Below are 20,429 nucleotides of genomic sequence, written 5' to 3'. Positions count from 1 at the left end.
TTGGAAAATTCAAGATCAAGGTAACTTTTTATCCTCCCAAAATTCATATGTTGAAATCCGAACCCCCCAAAGTGATGGTATTAGGAGGTGGGCCTTTGAGAGGTGATTAAGTCATGAGGGCAGAGTACTCATGAATGGGGTTAGTGCCGTTAAAAAAGAGGTGTTGGAGAGCTCCCTTGCTTCTGCCATGTGAGGACACAGTGAGAAGACAGCCATCTATGAACCAGGAAGTAGGCCTTCAACAGACACTGAATCAGTCCGCCCTTTGATTTAGGATTTTTCAGTTTCTAGAACTATGGGAAATAAATTTCTATTGTTTATAAACCACCCAATCTATGACAGTTTGTTATGGCAGCCTAAACGGCCTAGAACAAAAATTGGTACTGGGAAGTGTGGGTGCTGCTGTAGCAAATATCTAAAAATGCAGAAGTGGTTTTGGAACTGAGTAATGGGTAGAAGCTAGAAGAGTTTTGAGGTGCATGCCAGAGAAAACTTACATTGTGGTGATTGGACCTTTAAAGGCTATTCTGGTGAGGGTTCAGAAAGAAAAGAGGAGAGCTGTAGAGAAAGCCTCAATCTTAGAGAATTCCTAAGTAATCTGGAACATAATGTTGGTGGAAATATGGACAGAAAAGGCCATTCTGATGAGGTCTCAGATGGAAATGAGGAACATGTTATTGGCCAAAGGGGGAAAAAATGCTTCTTATAAAGTGGCAAAGAAGTTGGCTATCTCGAGTTCCTGTTCTAGTGTTCTGTGGAAGGTAGGACTTATGAGCAATGAAATTGGATAGTTAACTGAAGCTATTTCTAAGTAAAGTGTTGAAGGTGTGGCTTGGCTCCTTCTGACTGCTTATAGTAAAATACAAGCAGAAAGGAATGACTTAAAAATGGAATTTTTAAGCAGAAAGGAGGCAAAACTTAAAGACTTGAAAAATTCCCAGCCTATCCATAATGCAAAAAATGAGAAAGGGTGTTTGGGAGAGAACACTGAGGGTGTGGCCAAACATCTCTTTGATAGGGAGATTAATACGGATGTGAACCATGGGCTTAATCAGCCATCTCAGCAGGAGAACTGCCAGTTTGAACTCAAGGGAGGGAGATGGGAAGGAATGAAGGAAGACTGTTAGACTTCTTGGATTTTACAGTACAGGACCATAGGGCTATTGAGCTGAGAACACAAACTATTCCTCATGACGAGGGTAGAATGACGCTGAACGCAATTCAGAGATCATCAGGGCTGCCTTCTTGGTTTCAAAAGCAGAGACCATTACCTTGCTTTTAACAGGCCAGATGGCTTCTGCCCAAAGCCTTGGGGACATGACCTCTGCTGGATAGAACCGTGGAGGCAGGACTGTCACCATAGTGGGTCCAGAGAGTGGGACCACCAACCTAGTAGCTCTGGAAGGCTGCTCCAGTGAGCCTGGAGAGCAGAACATTGAGCCAAAGAGGATTATTTTTGAGCCTTAAGATCTCATGGAGTTTGCATTGTAGTTTGGACTTAATTGGGGTCTGCTACCCCTTTTTTCTGTTTCTCCCTTTTGGAATGGAAATATCTGTCCTCTGCCTTTCCCATCATTGTATTTTGGAACCACATAACTTGTTTGGTTTTACAGATTAACAGCCCGAGAGCAGATTGCCTCAGGGTGAATTGTACCTTGAGTCTCATCCATATCTAATTTAGGTGACATTTATATGAGACTTTGGATTTTAGACTTCAGAGTTGATGCTGAAATGAGTTAAGACTTTTGAGGCTGTTGGGATGTAGTTAATGCTACACACCCTTTCCAGTTAGTCACAGGCTTCACCATTCCCTAATGTCTTAAGGCAACTAGCTTCATTTGCTATGTTATTAATCTGGTTTTTGAACCCTTATTTGAGGAATATTTAGGATTGAGGATACCCGGGACCTTGTGGATGCCAAGGGACGCCTGGGGCTGTGTGACCCCTTAGTGGCAGCTACAGGAAGTGAAATGGAGTGGAAAAATCTCTCAGATGTCTCAGATGCCCTCCCCTTCCTCTCAGCCCTACCCCCAACCAATTACAAAGTCTAGAGGCGCTGGTGAGTGGCCAAAGTCCCTTTAATATCCCTGAATTGCGTTACAAGTAATACTGCTGGAGGTGGGGAAGGGATAGGGGTCTGGGGGTGAGTTGGAGGAGGAGAAGGGAGGGGGAGCGCCAAGCGCTCATACAAAATATGGCCAAAAGGCTTAGCATGCATGGAAAATTATTGCTGTCTGTAGTTCCTATTTACAGGGTCAACACCCTCCATAATTGCTTCTGTGACCCCTCTCCCTTCCACCATTCCTGCAGCCTCTCTTTCCGGTGGGCCTGTAGCTGGGCAAAGGACCACCCACCCCTCTGAAGCCCTGGAAAAGTGCCCCTGCTCCAGGGACCCCTCCTGTCTCCACCCTCTTTTGTGGCTGGGCGAGGAGGAGGAGGGTTGGAGAGTCCTGGACTCCTGCCCGCAAGCTGGGCGCAGAGCGAAGGCGCGGAGGCATGTGCTTAAAGCAGAGGGGCCAGGGCCCGTGCGCGTGGAGGTGTGTGCTTCGGTCCTCGCCCGGGCACGCAAAAGCGCGGCGGAGGAGGTAGTGGCGGCCAGCGGGCGGGTGGCTGACAGCCCCGGCCCCTCTGCCCGGGAGAGTTGCATAGACGTGGCCGGGAGAGAGCGCTCCTCCCGTGAAGCGGGCCAGAGGCCCCAGCGGGGTCCGGGGCTCAGTCGGTCCCTGGAACCTGGGGTCCCTCGAGAAGAGGAATAAATAGGAAACAAATCGAGGAAGCTCCTCTCTCCAGGCTCCCTGGAGTGGGCGTGGAAGGCTCAGGAGGGCGGGGACCTGCCCCATGACTGGACCTCCTGCTGCCCCCTCATGCCCTCAAGCTGAGGATCAGCAGATTACCCCTCCCGTTCTCGAGTCTCCTTCCTTAGCGAGTTCAGGCTCTGATGAAGGTGGGGCTTCTGCCGAGACCGGGCTGTGTATGTGCGGTGGCGGGTAGCCCTCTATGGCCTTTGCTGTCCCTCTCCTTGCCTGGCTCCCTGACCTCCCAGTCCAGCTGGGAAAGCCAGACTGTCCCTGGGTGAGGCCAAGAGATTAAATAGAATAATAAATAGATAAATAAATAAATACACAAATAAATACCTGGAGAGGCCCAGCCAGACAAAGGGAAGGGCATTGGCGAGGTGTTCCAGACCTCCCCCCAACAAATAAGGAGGGGTACCTGTGGTCCTGGGGATGGGGGAAAGTGCTCAGAGAGTTTGGGGGGAGGGCAGCTCGAAGCTGGAAGTCCAGGGTAGGGCTGTCCTGGGGGGAGACACGACTTACATTAGGGGGCAGCCCTGGACTGTCTCTCAAGTCTGATCCACTTTAGGTAAATTCAGAAAGGTGAGGGCTGCTAGAGGGATGAGGGGATCTGGAGAGAGCAAGAGATAGGAGTGGCTGATGGGCCCCCGAGGATTGAAGAGAGTGGGAAATGTGTCGGGGGTGTGTGAACGGCTGGACGTAAGCCCGGGCATGGAGGGGGTCAGGGACAGACTGGGGATTCCAAGAAGGGTGAAGATTAGATGCCCAGATAGACACACACAGAGGGGCCAGAGGTATGGTCTGGGATTGGACTGTAGTCTGAGGGATGTAGGGCCTGAGTCCAGTTATGAATGGGAAACTGATGGAGACATGGAAGTCAAGGGCAGGTTTGGGTCTTAGATTGGGAGCTCCAATAGAGAAATGGTCAGAGAGACTCAGCTGAGAAGCGAGAGGAAAGCCTTCAAAGTTAGAAGGAGGGCAGTGCAGGGTCTGGGCGGGAGAAATTTCCGACTCTGGGGCCGGGGAGAGGTGCGGACCTCGTGCCTGAGTTGGGAGCCTTGAAGGCGCGAACAGGGGGTCAAGGTCCGAGTGGTGGCCGGAAAAGACGGAGTGGGTAGGGGTGCGCTGGGAAAGACAGCGCTGGAAGGGAGTTGTGGGTTTAGGGGATGCAGAGAGGAGTTCTGGGCCGGGACGAGGGTCCCCAGGAGGGGCGTGGACAGGGAAACGGAGCTGGGGATTGCAGAGGGCGCAGGTGGGGGCCCGGGGCGCGGGCGAAGCGGGCGGCTCAGCTGGCCGGGCCGGCGGGGGGCGGCGGGGGCGGCTCGGCCCCCTTGACGCAGGCGGCCTCGCAGTGCTTGTGGAGGTAGGACTTGAGCGCGAAGCTCTTGTCGCACTGGCGGCAGCGGTAGTGCTTGAAGGCCGAGTGCGTCTGCATGTGCGCGCGCAGGTTGGAGCGGTCGGCGAAGGCCTTGCCGCAGTGCGCGCAGCCGAACGGCTTCTCGCCGGTGTGCGAGCGCATGTGGCCCTGCAGCAGCCAGGGCCGCGAGAAGGCCTTGCCGCACACGCCGCACTTGTGGCGCAGGTTGTGCGTGAGCACGTGCATGGCCAGCGCCGGCATGGACACGTACGCCTTGCCGCACGTCGGGCACTTGCGCGCCAGCTGGCTGTCCAGGCTGCGGTGCGTCTGCTTGTGGCGGCTCAGGTTCGACGACGTGGCGTACGTCTTGCCGCACTCGGCGCACGCGTGCCGGTGCCCGCCTCCCGCCGGCGCCCCCGCGCGCCCCGCGCGCCCCCTGGCGCTGCCGGCGTCCCCCGCGCCCCCCGCGTCCCCTCCGCCCCCGCCCCGCCGCCGCCTCGAGCGCCCGTCCGAGATGAAGAAGGCGTCCATGGAGTAGCTGTCGGTCACGGCCGCCTCCCCGCGGAAGTAGCGTGCCGACAGGCTGGACTGCGGGCTCTCGGGGTCGCTGTACTCCTCCGGCGCCGCCGGCGGGTACGCGGGCTCGGCTGGCGCCAGCTCCAGGCCCGGCTTCTGGTCTGCATCGTAGCTGCTCGGGGGCAGGCAGTGCGGGGCGTAACCTGGAGGGGGCGAGACGTGCGGGTGGGGGTGGGGTGCGGGTGAGGCGCTGAGCGGGGCTCTCCCCTTCAGGCAAGTTACTCCCCGCTCCCTCCAGCTCACCATCCCGCGGCAGCCCTTGGAAGATGATGGCTGCTTGTAAGACAGCGCCCTCGGTGTCAGGCTGCCCGGGTTCAAATCCTTCCTCCACGGACCACAAACAAGTACCCGCCACCTCACCCCTCGGAGCGCGGGGCCCAGCACATTCTACTGGTTTTGCGTTTACTCTTCTCTTAAGCGCTCACAGCCACATTCTACTGGTTTTGCGTTTACTCTTCTCTTAAGCGCTCACACTGAAGGTCTTATCACTACACCCACTTTGCAAGTAGCGAAACGGAGGCGTAGAGAGACGCCGCGGTCAGTCTAAGCTTACAGCTAGTAAGTGATGGAGCCGGGGTTCAAACCTCGGCGGTCGGACGCCGAAGCCCGTGACCTTTATTCCCACATTCTGCCGCTCCCGTCCTGTAACTTCTCTGAATCTGTTTTCTCATCTGCAAAATGGAGCTTGTAATTGGACATACCTTCCCAGGGTCGTTGGAAGGACTGAGTCAAGTGATGATAATAAACGTCTATTAAGCTCTTACTGTATGCCAGGCTCTGCTGCGGTGCTTTACACATGCTAACTCATTTAATCGTCACAGACCCAGGGAAGTGGGTATTATTATAATCCACATTTTACGTGTAAGGAAATTGAGAAAGAGAGGGAGCACGCAGTAATTGCTATATAAATGTTAGCTATTATAATTATGCTTTTTACTTGCTTGAAAAAGCGACTTCGCTGAAGATTATTTAATTGTCTGCCTCCCCTTCTACACTATGAACTCCCCAGGGCTGGATCTGTGTGCCCATCACATGCCTGGCTCAGAGTAGGTGGGCGATGAATAGATATTGCATACACGGATCACAATCCAGTTAGACCCAGCTCGCAGGGTTGCTGCAGGATTTTAAAGGGGTCAAGTATGTGACACGTAGTAGGTGCTCCAGAAAGGGAACTTCATTGTACCTGCTCCTTAAGCCCCTCCTGTAGAAGTCTTCCGAGTCCCCAATGAGAATTTACCTTCCCCTCTTCCTCGGGCTGGCTGGAGTTGGGCCGGAAATCCTGTCTGTCATGGATTTGAGTGATGGATGGGCGGGCTGGGGCTCTCCCAGGGGATTCCATAGGGGTTTTTCGAGGGCAGAGGCCACCCCGGTTTGTTTCTGCCTCCTATGGCCTAGTCTAGTTCTAGCTGCTTCCCTGGGGACCCTGGGAGCTGGGCTCCCTGGAGAGTTTCTGGCAGATATTGAACAAACTTATCATCATGGCACTTAATTACCAAGTATTTCCATTGTCCTCTGATTCCGGAGAACAGTGAAGGTGAGGCCCCTTTCCAAGGTTTCACAGCTGGGTAGTGGCAAATCGAGGGATCTGCTCCTCTCCTTCTGACCCCTTAGACATGTAACCGTTCCCCCTCCTTTCAGCCTCCCCCACTGAAGTGAGCAGCTGGAAGAGGAGAAACAGGATTCCAATGACGTTCAGCCTTTTGGTTGGGCACTCTGGTCAGCTTTCGTTCCCTCAAAGAGCTGGGTTGATTCAGCCTCCAGGACTTTGCCTTTCATCTGGCGTTTGAGATGGTCACAGGGTGAAGTGTGTGCAGGATGCCCCCCAATCCTAAAGGCGAGGGTGTGACCTTATTTTTCGCTCTGTCCTTTCAGTAGCCAGCACAGGACCCTCTGCATACAGAATGGGGATTGTGGGGGTCGTTGATTCAGTAAGGAGGGGCTCTGTGGTCAGATGTGGGGGTGGGGGGCAGTGGTGGTGGCATTTTTTTTTTAAATCTGGGGGGGGGAGGCGGTGTCCCAATCGCTCAGCACCCCGTCTCCCCTCCCATCTACCTTTGGTCTAAATGTTCCCCTTCCTCCCACGCCAGGAACCAGGCCTGGTACTCAGGTCCCAGAACGTTCAGGGAGTATTGTTTCAGACTGAGTAATACCTGCTGAGCACTCCCAGACCCTCTCCTTCTCCTTCTGTATTTCCTCACGTTGTAATTACTGATGATAATACTAGCTAATATTTATTGAGCACTTACTGTGTGCCAGGCTCTGTGCTGAGTGCTTCACTCCCATCCTCTTACTGAGCCATCACAAAAAGATTCTTGTTGCAGGTCAGGAAACTGAGGAACAGAGTGGTGATGGTACTTGCTCAAGGGCTGGAGCAAGAATTGGAACCCAGTGCACTGCTCCCCTTGTTCTCCACACACTGGGAGGCCTCTGAGAAAGCGGCTGTGCCTAGGCTGTTCACCTCCTAACCCAGGGCCCAGCTAGTGGGCACTCAACCAGTATCTGTGGAATGGGCGATAAAGAACTGCCAGGCCAGCCTCAGTTTCCAGCCCAGCAGGGTCTGCTATAGGCAGTCCTATCCACCTGATCTTGGGACAGGTCTGCACCTCACGTGGCCTGGGCCATTGGGGGGGGGGAGGGCGATTTGGTTCCCTGACACAGATTCTAGCTAGGTGACCTTGGACAAGTTGTGCATTTTTCTGTACCTTAGGTACATTTCTGGAAATGGGGATAGTATGGGATCCATTTGGAGGGGCGACTGATCATGTGACCAGTGCCTTGTATGTTCTACTATTAAAGAGTACCTCGGTGCCAGACTGCTGGATTGTGTTCCAGCTTTACCATTCCCAGCTGTGTGACCTTGGACAAACTCCAAGACCTCTCTGTGCCTTTACAGTTTCAGTAGGGAGTCCACCAGTGAACATACAATAAATAAACAAATAATAACCAACACTCCTAGAGCACTTATGTATCAGGCACCATTTTAAGGGCTTTATACACATGAATGCATTCTACCTTCATGACTCTAAAGGTGGTACCATTTTACAGATGAGGAAACTGAGGCACAGGGAAGTTTAGTAACATGCCTAGGGTCGTGCACCTACTAAGTTAAAGCCAGAATTCCCATCCAGTGCCTGGCACATTGTAAATCACATACTGGTTTGTTGTAATACAATACATACTGGTTGTTATGAGTAACAATGACAATCTCCCCAAATGGGTTTCTGTGCTCCTGTTTTCTTAGCGTTTGCCTTGATGCACCTTGCTGCTGCTCTCTGGGCCTCTGTTTCCTCATCCAGGTTGTGTAATTTTTACCTCACGTTCTGGTGAGAAAACTTCTGGTGCCTAGTAGGAGCTCAGTGAACCAGACAGTTCTCACCCAAACTGGGTGCTCTGGCCATGGCGCCCCCTGCTGGTGGTCTGTGGCACTGCAGCACCTTACTCCTGTCCCTGGTGGCTCTTTACACAGAAGTAAAAGCCCCTCAAAGGCTGCTCATCTTCCTAGGGACAGATACGGAATTGCCTTTAGGACAAGGATTCTGGGCTCAGACCTGATGCCCAGGGGCTGTGGAGTTTGGCCCAGGTTGGGAGCATTGTATGAGGTGGTTCTAACTTGCTTTGTGACCTTGGCCAGGTTGCTTAACCTCTCTGGGCTCAGTCTGTACAGGAAGAAGTTTGACTAGATTGCTCTAAAGACCCCTTCCGTAACATGGCTGAATCAATCCCTCCATAACGCTCTTTATCTCCTCCACTCCCTCTTCCTCCAACTTCACCTTGTTCTTCTCAGATCCACAGACATCTCCCTGTGTGACCCTGGGCAAGTCACTCTTTTTACCACATCTGTATAAGGGAGTTCATAATAGGATTGAATGAATGAATGTGAAGTGCTTAGTACAGTGGCACACAATAGCTAGCCTCTCAAGCTGTTATTATTATTATTGTCATTATTATTCCTATATCCTTCTAATCTGCCAGAGTAGGAGATATGCATGATTGTCTCGGGCTGCTGTGTGAACTTGGCCAAGCCACCTCACCTCTCTGGGCCTCAGCCCTGGAGAATCCTTTAGGACACTATAAACCATGCTCTAACCGTGCACATGGAACCCAAACAGATTTTGTGTGCCTTCTTCTGCCCCAAGGGTGACTATAGACAGCTGAGCTGCCTGTCCTTCAGCTGACAGGGTGAGACAGGACTCTTTTGTTTGGGTCCCAATAGAGGCAAGAGTAGCTGGGACCCAGAGAAAAGACATCTGGCTCTCATCCTGGTCTCGTACTCAGACCCCAGCTTTGAGGCCTTGGACAAGTCATGCGGTCTCTCTGGGTTGGAATTCCTCATTTGACAGATGGGGACCAGATCCAACCTTGTCATTTAGGGCTATGGGGAGAACCCAGAGATACTTTGGAGATGTACACATGTCACCTAAGAACAACTTTGGTTTTCCCTGCCCAAGAGTCTTGATATCTTAGACTGAAGGTCCAGTACCCATTGTTAAAAATTCTGTACCCAAAGGAGTGGTGGGAAGGAGAATTTATGAGAATTAAGGTATCGGGCCCTCTACAAATACTGTCTCATCCAACTGCCTGACCCCCTGGGGTGAGGGCAGGGGCTCTGTAACAAGTACTACAACTATCACTACTAGTGCTCCCACCTAACACTAGCTCTGCCTGTGAGCCAGGCCCTGCACTGTGCTCAGAGGCCCAGAGAGGGTAGAGGATTTGCCCAAGGTCACTGGAGGGGGAATCAGGTTTGAAACTCTCCAAAGCCTGTGTTTTTTCCAAAACAGTAGAGAATGCATGGAAACCTGCTGGGAGGAGGAAGATTTTCAACTGATGGGGGAGAGAGTGGTGGGTTTCCTCAGATAACACTACCCAGTTAGCTGGTGTCTTATGGGCTAGTGGAATATTGAAGGTAGGGAGAAGCTATTGCTCTAGAAAATGCTCCAGCCCCTTGTAAATTTTTGTGAATAATAACATCAGTAATGACTCACATTTATTGAACACTTACTGTGTGCAAAGTACACTGCTACATGCTTTATGTACATAGCTCATGTGTGAGGTCACTTCTTCCCCTGACCTTGTTCTGCAGAAGTCCCACCTCAGGTCACAAAACAAGATCTCATCAGAGCTAGGCTGGACTTCTTTTTTTTTTTTTTAATGGAGCCAGTCCAGGGCTCCTTTCCCCAGTTTCTCCCAGACTCCCACGGTGCCAAACTGCCTCCAGGGAATTTCTAGCCCCAATCCCACCTCCCTATCCCAAGATGGGCAGCAAAGGAGAGGGGCCCAGTGGTGGGCCACCATGGAAGGTGGCCCAATTTCCTGAGGAGGGCTCAGCCCTGCTGGGTGGTGGGGGCTGGAGGGGCTGCTGTGTGGGTATATTTAGAGCTGCTTCTTGCTGTGCCAGGGCCTCGGGCCTCGAGAATCAGCTCCAGCCAGCTGAGCAGAAAGCCAGGTCTGTCAGCAGCAAAGAAGGATAAAAATAGTTTCTCCTGTCTGCTCACAGAGCTGGGCAAAGGGGCTGGGTACCTCCCCCTCCCCTTATTATAGCATCTTTGTTAGTGGTTCCCTGGGCACTGGACCAGAAATGACACCCTCCTCCTCCAAAGGCCTGGCAGCTGGTACATCTGCCCATGGGGGAGGGGGTCCCTGAGTCCAAATGAGCAGGGGACATGACCAGGGCTGTAGGACATGGGGCTGATGCCCACTGACCCAGGCCCAGGGAGCTCCTAGAGAATTCTAGGACCCCTCCCCGCCACCCCCACCTCCTAGAATTCCCCATATTCTGGTCTTTTCTGACTGTGACCCAATTCCTGTGGCCCCCAGAGAGGTCTACAGCTCTGCAGCAATCAATAGGAAAGATTTCTCAAGGGCTTGTGGAGAAGGGAGTGAGTGGCCCAGGGGCTTGAATTGCCCAGGCTTGGTTGGTGGAACAGCTTCCTGCTCCCTCAGGGGGGATCTCCGGAAGGCCCTTTCTGTGCCTCCTTCTGGAGACAGGGTGTGTTGCACGATGCTTCCCCTCCCTCCAGTTCTCCTGCCTTCTTCCCTCCCCTCTCTCTGCCCTGGAGGGTGCCATCAGAGGGCCTGTTCCAAACCCCTTCCTACCCAAGGACTGGTAGTGGACACTTCACAGCAGGGGAGACACTGCTGGGAAGGAAGCTGAGCAGTCTGGGGACCTCATTGCTCTTGTAGAATCTTAGCACGCCCCCCAGAGGGCCTTGGGCTGTGGAGGCCCCCAGATCATGTGGGTGAAGCACCTGCCAGGGAGAGTGACAATTTCCACCATTCATGCTCTTGTGACTTTGGGCAGGTAATGGGCCCTCTGTGACCTCAGTTTTGCCTCTGTAGGTCGGAGTTAATCCCCCCCTGCCCTCTGTACCCTTTGCCCACTGTGTATGTGTGTGGCCTGAGAGCCTTTGGGATGTATAAATTTTGCACCAACATAAGGGACTTGGTGTACTCTCCTGCCCTCCCTCAGCAATCAGAGCTCAGCTTGAGCCTCTCATGTCCCCACTGTGACTCCAGACCCCCAGATTCCATACCTCACATGGGCCTGTTTTTCCACACTCCCACTGAGCCCTGTAAATTCATAGGAAAATCAGATTTCTATGTACCCAGAAGGTCAGAGCTGAAAGAGATCATGTTCAACTTTGATTTCATGGGAGGAAAACTGAGGCTGGGGTAGGGAAGACTAGGCCAGGACTACACAGAAAGCTATTAGCAGGTCTAAGACTTGAACCTAGCCAGCCTTGAAAATGGATCTGGACATGACCTTGGATTAGAAATTGGGCCCGGATCTTGATCCTGGACCCAGAATGTTGACCTGTACCTGTTCCTAGACATTGAAACTTGAATTTGAACATGGATTTGTCCTGGATATCAGACCTAGACCTATAGCCTTAGACATTGACCTTGGACTTAGCCTTCGGGCCTGGTCATAGACCTGCAGTTGGACACAGACATTAGACCTGGACCTCAGGTTTGTACCTGGAGACTGGATTGGATGCTGGACCTGGACCTAGACTTTGGTCTTGAGCCTCTGACATATATATTTAACCTGGACCTTAGACCTGTACCAAGACCAAGATGCCAGGGGAAGTTGTGGTTATAGAAGACTCAGATGGGCCTGCTGTGTGTCCTTGTGTCCTTCCCAGCCTTCTCTGGGTTCTCTCTGCCAAGGGATTGGGGTAGCTCTTTTGCATCCCTACTCCCCAGATGGACTTTTTGAGGTGTGGGGTGGGTGTGCAGTGGCTGGGGACATTCAGACGGGCTCCCAGGCCTGGCCTGGAGCGACTACCTGGCGCCATGAGAGGGAGTGAGAGGAAGTGGGCACTGGTGTAATGTGGTCAACTAGATAAGCCCATGGGTAGAAGTAGGAGAGCTTCCTCAGCCTGCTGGGGGAGGCTTAATGCAGCTGCAGAGGGCAGACAACTGCGTTATTGGATTGGCATTGATCCCTCATCTGCCTGGGTCGGATGCACTCTGAGAGGGTGTGGGGGCAGGAGAGGGGCGGGGTGTGGAGAAGGGGGGCCTGGCTCCCAGCTGGAGTTCAGAGTTAAGGTGTCCAGGAGATGTCCTTGGCAGGGGTCCACAGAGACCACCGACATGCAGATGAATGAGCAGCCGCCTTCTCTGGGATGGCCGAGTCCTGGCATCCCCCAGGATGGGGGCTCGGGTCTGTGAGAGGTGGGTGTGGTGGAGCTGGAGGGTGAGGTTCTGAGAGGCTTAGGAGGAGGTGAGTTGACATCTCACAGAGAGACTGAGTCTGTGCTCAGAATCCCCCAGGGGAGCAGAGGGGAGGGGAAGAGCAAGAGGTGGGGGAGGGAAGAGGCATTTTATTGAAGGGGACGATGAAATTAGGTCTTGTCCACCTTCCTCAGGGAGCTCCGCAGAGAGACCTGGAGCTTTCCCCACTTGGGGTCTTCCCTTCCCTGTTTAGGGGTTCTGTGGGTTTAGGGGGCCCTGGAGCACAGACACACCTGCTGCACCCTCTGCCTTGCCTGGCAGCAGAGGCTGAAAAGGAAGTGGGTAGAGAGGCAAACGTTGCTTCTCTGTGTGTGTGCATGTGTGCGCGCGCGTGCGCTTAGGAGGAGTCCTCCAGGCATTCTCCAGCAGTCCTGGAGCTGGGGGATATACCTCTTTAATTTGGGGTCCTACATGTTTGTCAGTTAGTCTGTGGTTCCTCTGACCTCCACATTCACAGCCCCCTATCCCCACCAGCCCCTCTCCCCTCCAGGTTTCCCTCCCATCAGCCTCATCCTGACCCTGCAGCCAGAGCTGCAGAATGGCTTGTAAGAGGATCTTTCTAATAACTGGAACTATCTCCAGCCCCAGGCCCTCCCCCCTTCCCTCCCTCTCTCCCTCCCTCCCTCTCTTCCTTCTCCTCCCTCCCTCTCCTCACCCCCCCCTTTCTCCTTGTTTACCCAGCACACTTACACACGCTGGGAGAGAAAAACGTCAGCTCAGCAATTTTTCACACTTCCCTCCAACGCTCAGCAAGGTTATTTCCGGCAGAGCGGAGACAACGGGCCACCAGAAGCTGGCGGGCTCTCTGAGGACCCCTAGCACCCCTCACCCACCCATGGAATGACAGTGCCCCTCACTGCCCAGTTTAGCCACACCCCAGGGTGGGGAGAGGCCCCTGAAAACAGGACCAGGCAGACCCTGTGCTTCCTAGTCATCCCTGGGCTTAAAGGATCATCACCCTGGTCTCTGGCACTGACCGTTCACTGCAGACACTGCCAAGGTGGCCAGACCAGGGTGCCTGTCCTCACCCTGGGACAACCTGAAAAGACCAAAGCCAAGAAAAAATGCCTGATCCCAGAAACTCTGCCACACTCAGCCAGATGGCTTATGTTCAATGAAACCCTAAGGAAACCCTGACAATCGCCTCCTAGTACTATGTTAGACCCTCACCCAGGCATCTCCAATGCCTCCCACCCCTCACTTGACCTTCACAGAGTTGAGCTTGTCAAAGTTGGAAGGATGCTTATCCATACTCTTTCACTGCTGGAAAAGCTGAGGACCAGAGAAGGGAAGGCACTCACCCAAGGTCACACAGCAAGTCATAGATCTAGAGCACAGGCCTCCCCAGCTATCATGACAGCCTGAGGATTCCCCCAGAGTCCAGAGAGTTGGTCTGGAGCCCTTTGGGGAATGGGACAAAAACAGAGGTGGCTCTAGGGTGTCAACCTCGTGGGATCCCCACAGAAACAGCCCTGCTGGTGGCTCTGCCCCCACGCTGCCTCCCACTCAGGGGCTCCTTTCAAAGCTCTTTTGGACTGAATTCAAGGAAAGGCATTCTCTTGCCTCCCTCCTGAGGAACAGCCTGCAGTTTTGGCTGTGTGTGGGAAATTCTCTGGGCTTCTCTGGGTTTCCTTAGTTGGCCTGGGGACAGGACCTAGGGGGCCTCAGGGGGTGGGAGCCCAGAGCTTTGTGTCAGTCCTTTAAGGGATCCCTATCCCAGCCTTGCAGATATTTTAGTTTCTGCCACCTCCTAGTATGCATTCTCCAGCCTTGGCATGGCCCCAGGTTTACCCTCTGTCCTGCCAGCCCTCAGCCCAGCCCAGCTATATCCCTGGGCTTCTGTCCCCAAGCTGAAGAGGCCCCGTGGTCAAGGAAAGAGGACAGTAGAATCAGGGACATGTGGGCAGAGGAGAAGGGGGTTCTTTGGGGGATCTGGTGGAGGCTAGGGGCTGAGGAGCTATAGCTGTATCTCTGATCACTCCCTAACTTCTTTGACCTTGATGAGGTCACAGAGCCCTTTGCCCAGTACCCTCTCTGTACCTTTCTTGGCAAAGTGGTGGAATGTGGTTGAATGTCTTGGAAATCCCCAAGACAGAAGCCCCCACCCTCCCAGGGTCCTGGCTTTGCCATTTCAGCTCCCCCCTTGTCCTCAGCCCTTTCTTCTCTCTCTCTCTCTCTCTACACACACACACACACACACACACACACACACACACACACACACACACACACACACACACACACACACACACACACACACACACACACACACACACACACACCAAAGCTGATGGATGCCACATGTGATGTCAGATCTCGCACTACCAAAGGGATGCCTCCTCTCTAGACACCTGCCCTGGGGGGAGGGGGGCATCCGAGGAAAACCCTTTTGTAGTCCCCTTGCTGGAGGATGGGACCCACGGAAACAATCTCTGCTTCTTCTCCTCTCCCTCCACAGATCACCCCCTTCTGGGCTTAAATGACCTCTCTTGTCCCCCACACCCTTGTCCCTGCAGGAACTTGCTCTGAGAAGAGATGGTGTGTGTGTGTGTGTGTGTGTGTGTGTGTGTGTGTGTGTGTATGAGGGGGTGGGGGAGGCTTACAAGGATCACCAGGGTTGGCTCCTGAAGGGGGAGAGAAGCTGGGGATAGAGAGGGAGAGCAGTCCAGGGGATCAGGAGCCACTTTGAGGGAGCCCCTTCCAGAAATGCCCTCTTCTTGTAGTCCCCAGGACAAGCCCAGCCTTTGGCAGGCATGTGGCTGAGGGTAACAAAAGAGTTGTTGAGAGAGGGGTCTGAGAGCACTTGTCTGGCATCGCCAAGGGGAGCAGGTTTGAAAGCAGGGAGGGCACCCCCAGCTACCCCAGGGAACCATCCACGTCCCCTCAGGAGCTAGTAGTCTAGGCCCCTTTCCCTTCTGCACCAGGAGGGCACACTCAGGCAGCCAGCTTCTCTCCCTCCGCCGGGGAGAGGGCACCCTCAAACTGCCCGTGCATTAGCCCCCCAGCACTAGCCCTTCACGAGCGTCCCTCTCTCTGTTCTCTCATCACCCCTCACTCCAGTCCTGTTTTAGGGCCACAACTTTCAAAGTCCTGGCTGCGCGTGGCTGCGGGATGGGCCAACCCTGTGACTTTCCCTTTGTACCGACCTAGCCCCTGCCCCGCCCGCCCGGCCCTTGGGAAGCCCGGGAGGCGCACACGGCCAGAGAAATCTCCTCCCGGGCTTCCCTGCCGCGCGCGCCCCTCCTCGTGGCCCAAGTTGGGGAGGGATCGCTCCCCCCCCCCCCCCCGTCCACGTCCCACTCACCGTTGTCCCCGGGAGGCCCCCGGGCGCCAGGCAGCACGTAGGCGGTCTCCAAGGGGTGGTAGGTGGGGGCCGCCACCCCGCTGCACTGGAAGCCGTCCGCTTTGATCTTCTTCACCAGGAAGGAGCGCGGCATGGTGCAATTGGCGGGGGGCTCGGCGGGGGCACTTGCGTGGGGCCCCGGTGTGGGGAGGCGGCCAGCCGGGCGCTAGAGGCTGTCCGCGCGGGGTTTCAGCACTGGACAGCTCCCCGCGGGCTGGCGGCCGCTCGGAGCCGGCACCGGTGGCGGCGGCCCGGGCTCGGGCTCGGGCTCCCGCTCGGGCTTGGCAGCGGCGGCGCGCAGACAGGCGATCTCTGGAGCTGTGCTCAGCACTCCGGCTGCCGGCTTTATATGGGACGCAGGCTGGAGGAGATCAGGTGGTCCCCTAGCAATGGAACTGTTCAGCGCTCTAATCCATCAAATGTCCCCCAGGACAATCGCTCCGCACACGTTCCCCTGAACCGGCGGCGGTGGGGGCAGGCCAGGCGCAGGGAGCAGCGGGCAGGCAGGAGGGGAGAAAGTGAGGGCGAGCAAGGCGCAGAGACACAGAGAGACAGAGAGAGAGGACTGGGGCGGGGGAGAAAGGGAGAGAGAGAGAGAGAGGAAGAGAGATATGGAGAAAGACAGAGAGAGACATGCAGAGAAAGAGAGACACACACCGAACGAGGTAGAAATAGAAGCAGAGAGACCAAGCTAAGGACAAAAAGACACAAGAAACAGAGAGAGAAGAAAGAAATGGAGAGAAGTAGCAACACACACTCGCACACCCACAGGAGGAAAAGACAGATCCAGACGCACAAAACCGAAGCTGCCCAGGGAGGTGAAGAAAGGGAAAGAAAAGTGCAAAATAGAGGGAGAAGCCAAGGGGAGTGGAGGGAGAGTGGTCCCAAGCAGGCAGGTTCAGGCACATGGGGACACAGGGAAGGGGACGCAAAGAAAAGAGTACGAGGTCGCCAGCAGCGACCCTCCTGCTTCCAGTCCTCTCCCTCTCCCTCAATTCTGAAGTGGCCAGTGTGGACACTCAGCTTTAACTGGAGGAAACCCACCCCCACCCTCCAGCTTTGGCTCCCACTGGAGCCCTCTATTGGGTTTAGGGTTTAACTTTCTTCTCCCAGAACTGGTGTGGGGAGCAAGTCCCCCATGCCAATGCCTGGTCTCGCTCAGCCAGTCCTGTTCCGGTGCCTAGCTCAGGCAGGCACTGCAAGAGGAAGTGAAAATCGTCCAGTAATTAATTTCCCTGCTGCCGGGGGGTGGTGGTTTTGACACATCCGAGGCTGTGTCTTTCCCTGAAGCGGGGAGCAGACAATAGAGACACGTGGACTGGGAAGGGAGAGGGGGGAAGGGAGGGGGAGCGGGGCTCCTGCTGGAACTCTTTGCAGGTCAGCTCCTTTGTCTCTGGAAGGATCTGAGCAGACCCACCCCCCCCACCCAATCTGACCAAAACCTGGGGCTCATATCTTGGCAGGACCAAGGAGCAGGAGAACTCAGCCCCTTGCCCAGAGACTACTGGGCAAAACCCCATGGTGCTGGGCCGGCCTCAGCAAGTGTGGGATGGGCAGTGCATATAAGTCTCAGAATCAGACTCTAGGAATGCCAGGCTGTCACAAACACAATGACATTCTGTTTATAGGATGTGAGGCTGAGGGAGTGGGGATGTCTTTCTTGGACTGGGTCATCCAATACCAGTTGGTAGGCTAAGACTCAGAGAGGGCATGGAGTTGCCTGATGTCACACAGTGAGTCAGCAGCCATTTCCAGAGACCTCAGTGGCCTTTGGGCACCACTGAGTCAGGGGCTTGCATGGACTTTGAAGTGTGGCTTAGAAGCCTTTGAATAAAATTTGGGCCTCTGGTCTTGCAAAGGCCCTGCATGACCTGTGGGTCCCTGCCTTTCTTACCAATCATATTGCCTCATATTTTGCCCCCTGGGACTTTTTGTAACAACAGTCACTGAGGGCTGGGATGACCACACCCCTTGGCTCATGGCACACCCTGTGTTTGCTACTCCAGCCACAGGAGCCTACTTGTAGTTCTTCAGGCTTGTGGCTTTCTTAGCCTCCACACTATTTCCTGTGCCTTCAGAATGTCCTTCCCTCCACTTCACCCTAGCAATCCCCTGCTTGCCCTCAGGACTTAGCTGAGACATCACTTCTTCCAGGAAGTGTCCCTGATTTCCTCTGTTGTGGTCTAGGACAGATTGTCCCTTAGTCCCTGAGTTTCATGAGGACAAGCACTCTGTACCATGTGTGGCTCAGCACTCTCTTAAAAGTGTGCACTAGGGTCTCTCAGGTCCCTTGTTTACTATCCATGGGACCTTGGGCAAGTTACTCAACTGCTCTGTGCCATGTTTCCCCATTTATAAAATGGGAATAATAATTGTCACTAACCTCAGGGTTATTGGGAGCATTACAAAAGTTGCTACATGTAGAGGATTTGGAACGATGACATGCATACGGTAGGTGCTCAATACATGTGGATTCTATATACACAGTTGTACCTGTAGTGTTCAGTATTCATTTGTTGTGTGTTTGTGGGATTCTGTGGAAAAAGTGGTGAAATACACATCCCTGGTCCTTGCTATCTTAGAGCTGACATTCAAAGGAGAGTAGATGGACACTAAACAAAGAAACACTTCAATCAACAATATCCTTCCAAATAGTCGTTCAGTGCTGTAGGAACATAAAACAGGGTGAGGTGATGGAGAGTGATAGTGCACTTAGACAGGGTGGCAGGAAGAATCTTCTGGGAGAGGTGACATTTGGGCCACGATTTGAGCCAGCCGTGGAGAAGCCAACAAAAGAGTGCTCCAGATGGAGACTTCACAAGTGCAAGGGTTCTGAGGCAGGAAGAAGCATGGGCCAGGAACAGCAAGAATATAAGGTCAACAAGCTGGCAGGGCCAGAACCCAGAATGTGTTTGATGTATTCTGAATGAATGAATGAATGGATGGATGGATGAATGAATGGATGACTGTGATGGTAAGATTCAGCCTATAACTACAGCCTGTAACTAACAGGTAGACCTGTTTGTTGGAGAATAACTATTGCTGCTCAAATAAAGGAAGTTGTATATTTGTTCAGTTATCCACAGTAATTAGTGGTATAGCCATATTTTTGAGTTTGCACTGAGTACTGGGATCTCTGTCCTCTATGGGTGTCTAGTCCACTGTGAGGTCAATAAGACAAGTGGGTACCAATGAGCTTATCTCTGCCTGCCTGATGGTTCTACCACTCCAATCTGCTGCATAAGAGATGGCAAAACTGAGCCCAGAGAGCTTAACAAGGCACTGAGGGTCCACAGTGACTTAGAGACAGAGCTGGGACTGGACTCTCCCTTGCTAGGTCTTCTCACTGGGCAGGACATAGAAGTGACGCACACCTTAACTGATGAACAGAGGCCCCACAGAAGAGGTGTATCTAAGGTCCTGCAGCCCACTAGTGTCAGGTTGCGGATAAGACCCCAGAGTTTTGACCTCAGGTTGGAAGGTGGTTTGGGCACCCTTAGCAGATCAGAAGAAACCTTCAGCCCAGAAACTGAGGTTTGACAATACCTTCAGGGGGAGGAGGCCTTAAGCATGGATGAAATGCACAGTGGCCAGCATGGTTTCATCACCAGACATCAAGAAGGGCCTTCTGGCCCACGAACCTCCTCCAACACCAGCTTATTGGTTTCAAAAAGACCGCTGTTAAGAATTTATTTCTCCAAGTCACAACAAATAAGGAAAAATTTTATTCCCAAGGACGTTTGCTGCATCATCAGGGACTGGAATAAAAACCCCAAGCTGGAGAAAGTGGGGAGAGGGTTGTAAAGAAGCTGTTCACTTGATGGAATATTATGCAGCCACTAAAAATTATCATATGGGGGAAAAGCTCATGGAATTATGTTAAGTGGAGGATGCAGAATCCAGAAATCTCTCACAGCATGTTCACACTACGAACCAAAATAAAAATAAACATGCATAGAAAAGTGGAATGAGAGTAGTAGGACTATGGGGTTTTTACCCCTTCTTTTTGTATTTTCAAAAAAGACCATAAAATATTTTCGTTCCATGAACATTTATTTTGAGCACTTGCTAACTATCCACTTACTTCCAAATAGAAGAAATGATGAAGTTTAGTAAAACATATCAGGATATTCATTATTCATTCTTCTGACTTTTGGGAAGATAGTACTGCCAGTGGCAAATTTCCCCGGTGACAACAATAATTATTTTTCCATCAACAGCAACATTACTGAGCAGCTCCACGTGCCAGGCACTGTGCTAAGCACTTACCCTTTGGAGAAGCTGGCCTTGCCTGGGGCTTTAGATTGAAGGATTTGGAGTCAGCCTATTTTCGTTTCAAATTCCTGCTCTTCCATTTCCCAGCTGTGTGATTCCCTGTGCCTCTGTTTTCTCATCTGTCAAATGGAGTTATACACCGGGGCCTGTCTCACAAGGTTGCAATGAGGATTAAGTGATAAAGTACCTGTAAAATGCTTAGAGCAGTCCTGGCACACAGTGACTTGACTTGATAAATGTTGACTGTTGTTATTTACATATCTTCATGAGAGAAGGCTCTATTATCGGCTTGTTCTACAGATGTGGATGAAATGACTGTCTCAAGGCCACAGGGTCACTGTGCACA

General features: G+C 53.1%; 1 protein-coding gene across 1 annotated transcript; it reads right to left on the bottom strand.

The window, feature by feature from the left end:
• Window positions 1-4,080: 4,080 nt before the first annotated feature.
• Window positions 4,081-15,902, bottom strand: SCRT2 (scratch family transcriptional repressor 2). Its single transcript, XM_063098512.1, has 2 exons — window positions 15,770-15,902; window positions 4,081-4,871 (listed from the first exon to the last, which is right to left on the bottom strand). The coding sequence occupies exons 1-2, from the start codon at window positions 15,900-15,902 to the stop codon at window positions 4,081-4,083; spliced, it is 924 nt and encodes a 307-aa protein (XP_062954582.1).
• Window positions 15,903-20,429: the final 4,527 nt, after the last annotated feature.

The sequence above is a fragment of the Cynocephalus volans genome, chromosome 1, assembly GCF_027409185.1.
Source record: "Cynocephalus volans isolate mCynVol1 chromosome 1, mCynVol1.pri, whole genome shotgun sequence".
Lineage (NCBI taxonomy): Eukaryota > Metazoa > Chordata > Mammalia > Dermoptera > Cynocephalidae > Cynocephalus > Cynocephalus volans.
The sequence above is the reverse complement of the archived record's forward strand: the minus strand, read 5'-3'. Positions and strand labels throughout refer to the sequence as shown.

Bases quoted from the DNA above. Each gene is read 5' to 3' on its own strand.
- SCRT2 (XM_063098512.1), bottom strand. From the start codon at position 15,902: ATGCCGCGCTCCTTCCTGGTGAAGAAGATCAAAGCGGACGGCTTCCAG. The intron at 4,872-15,769 runs GTGAGTGGGACG...CGCCCCCTCCAG, and splicing joins GGGGCCTCCCGGGGACAACG to GTTACGCCCCGCACTGCCTG.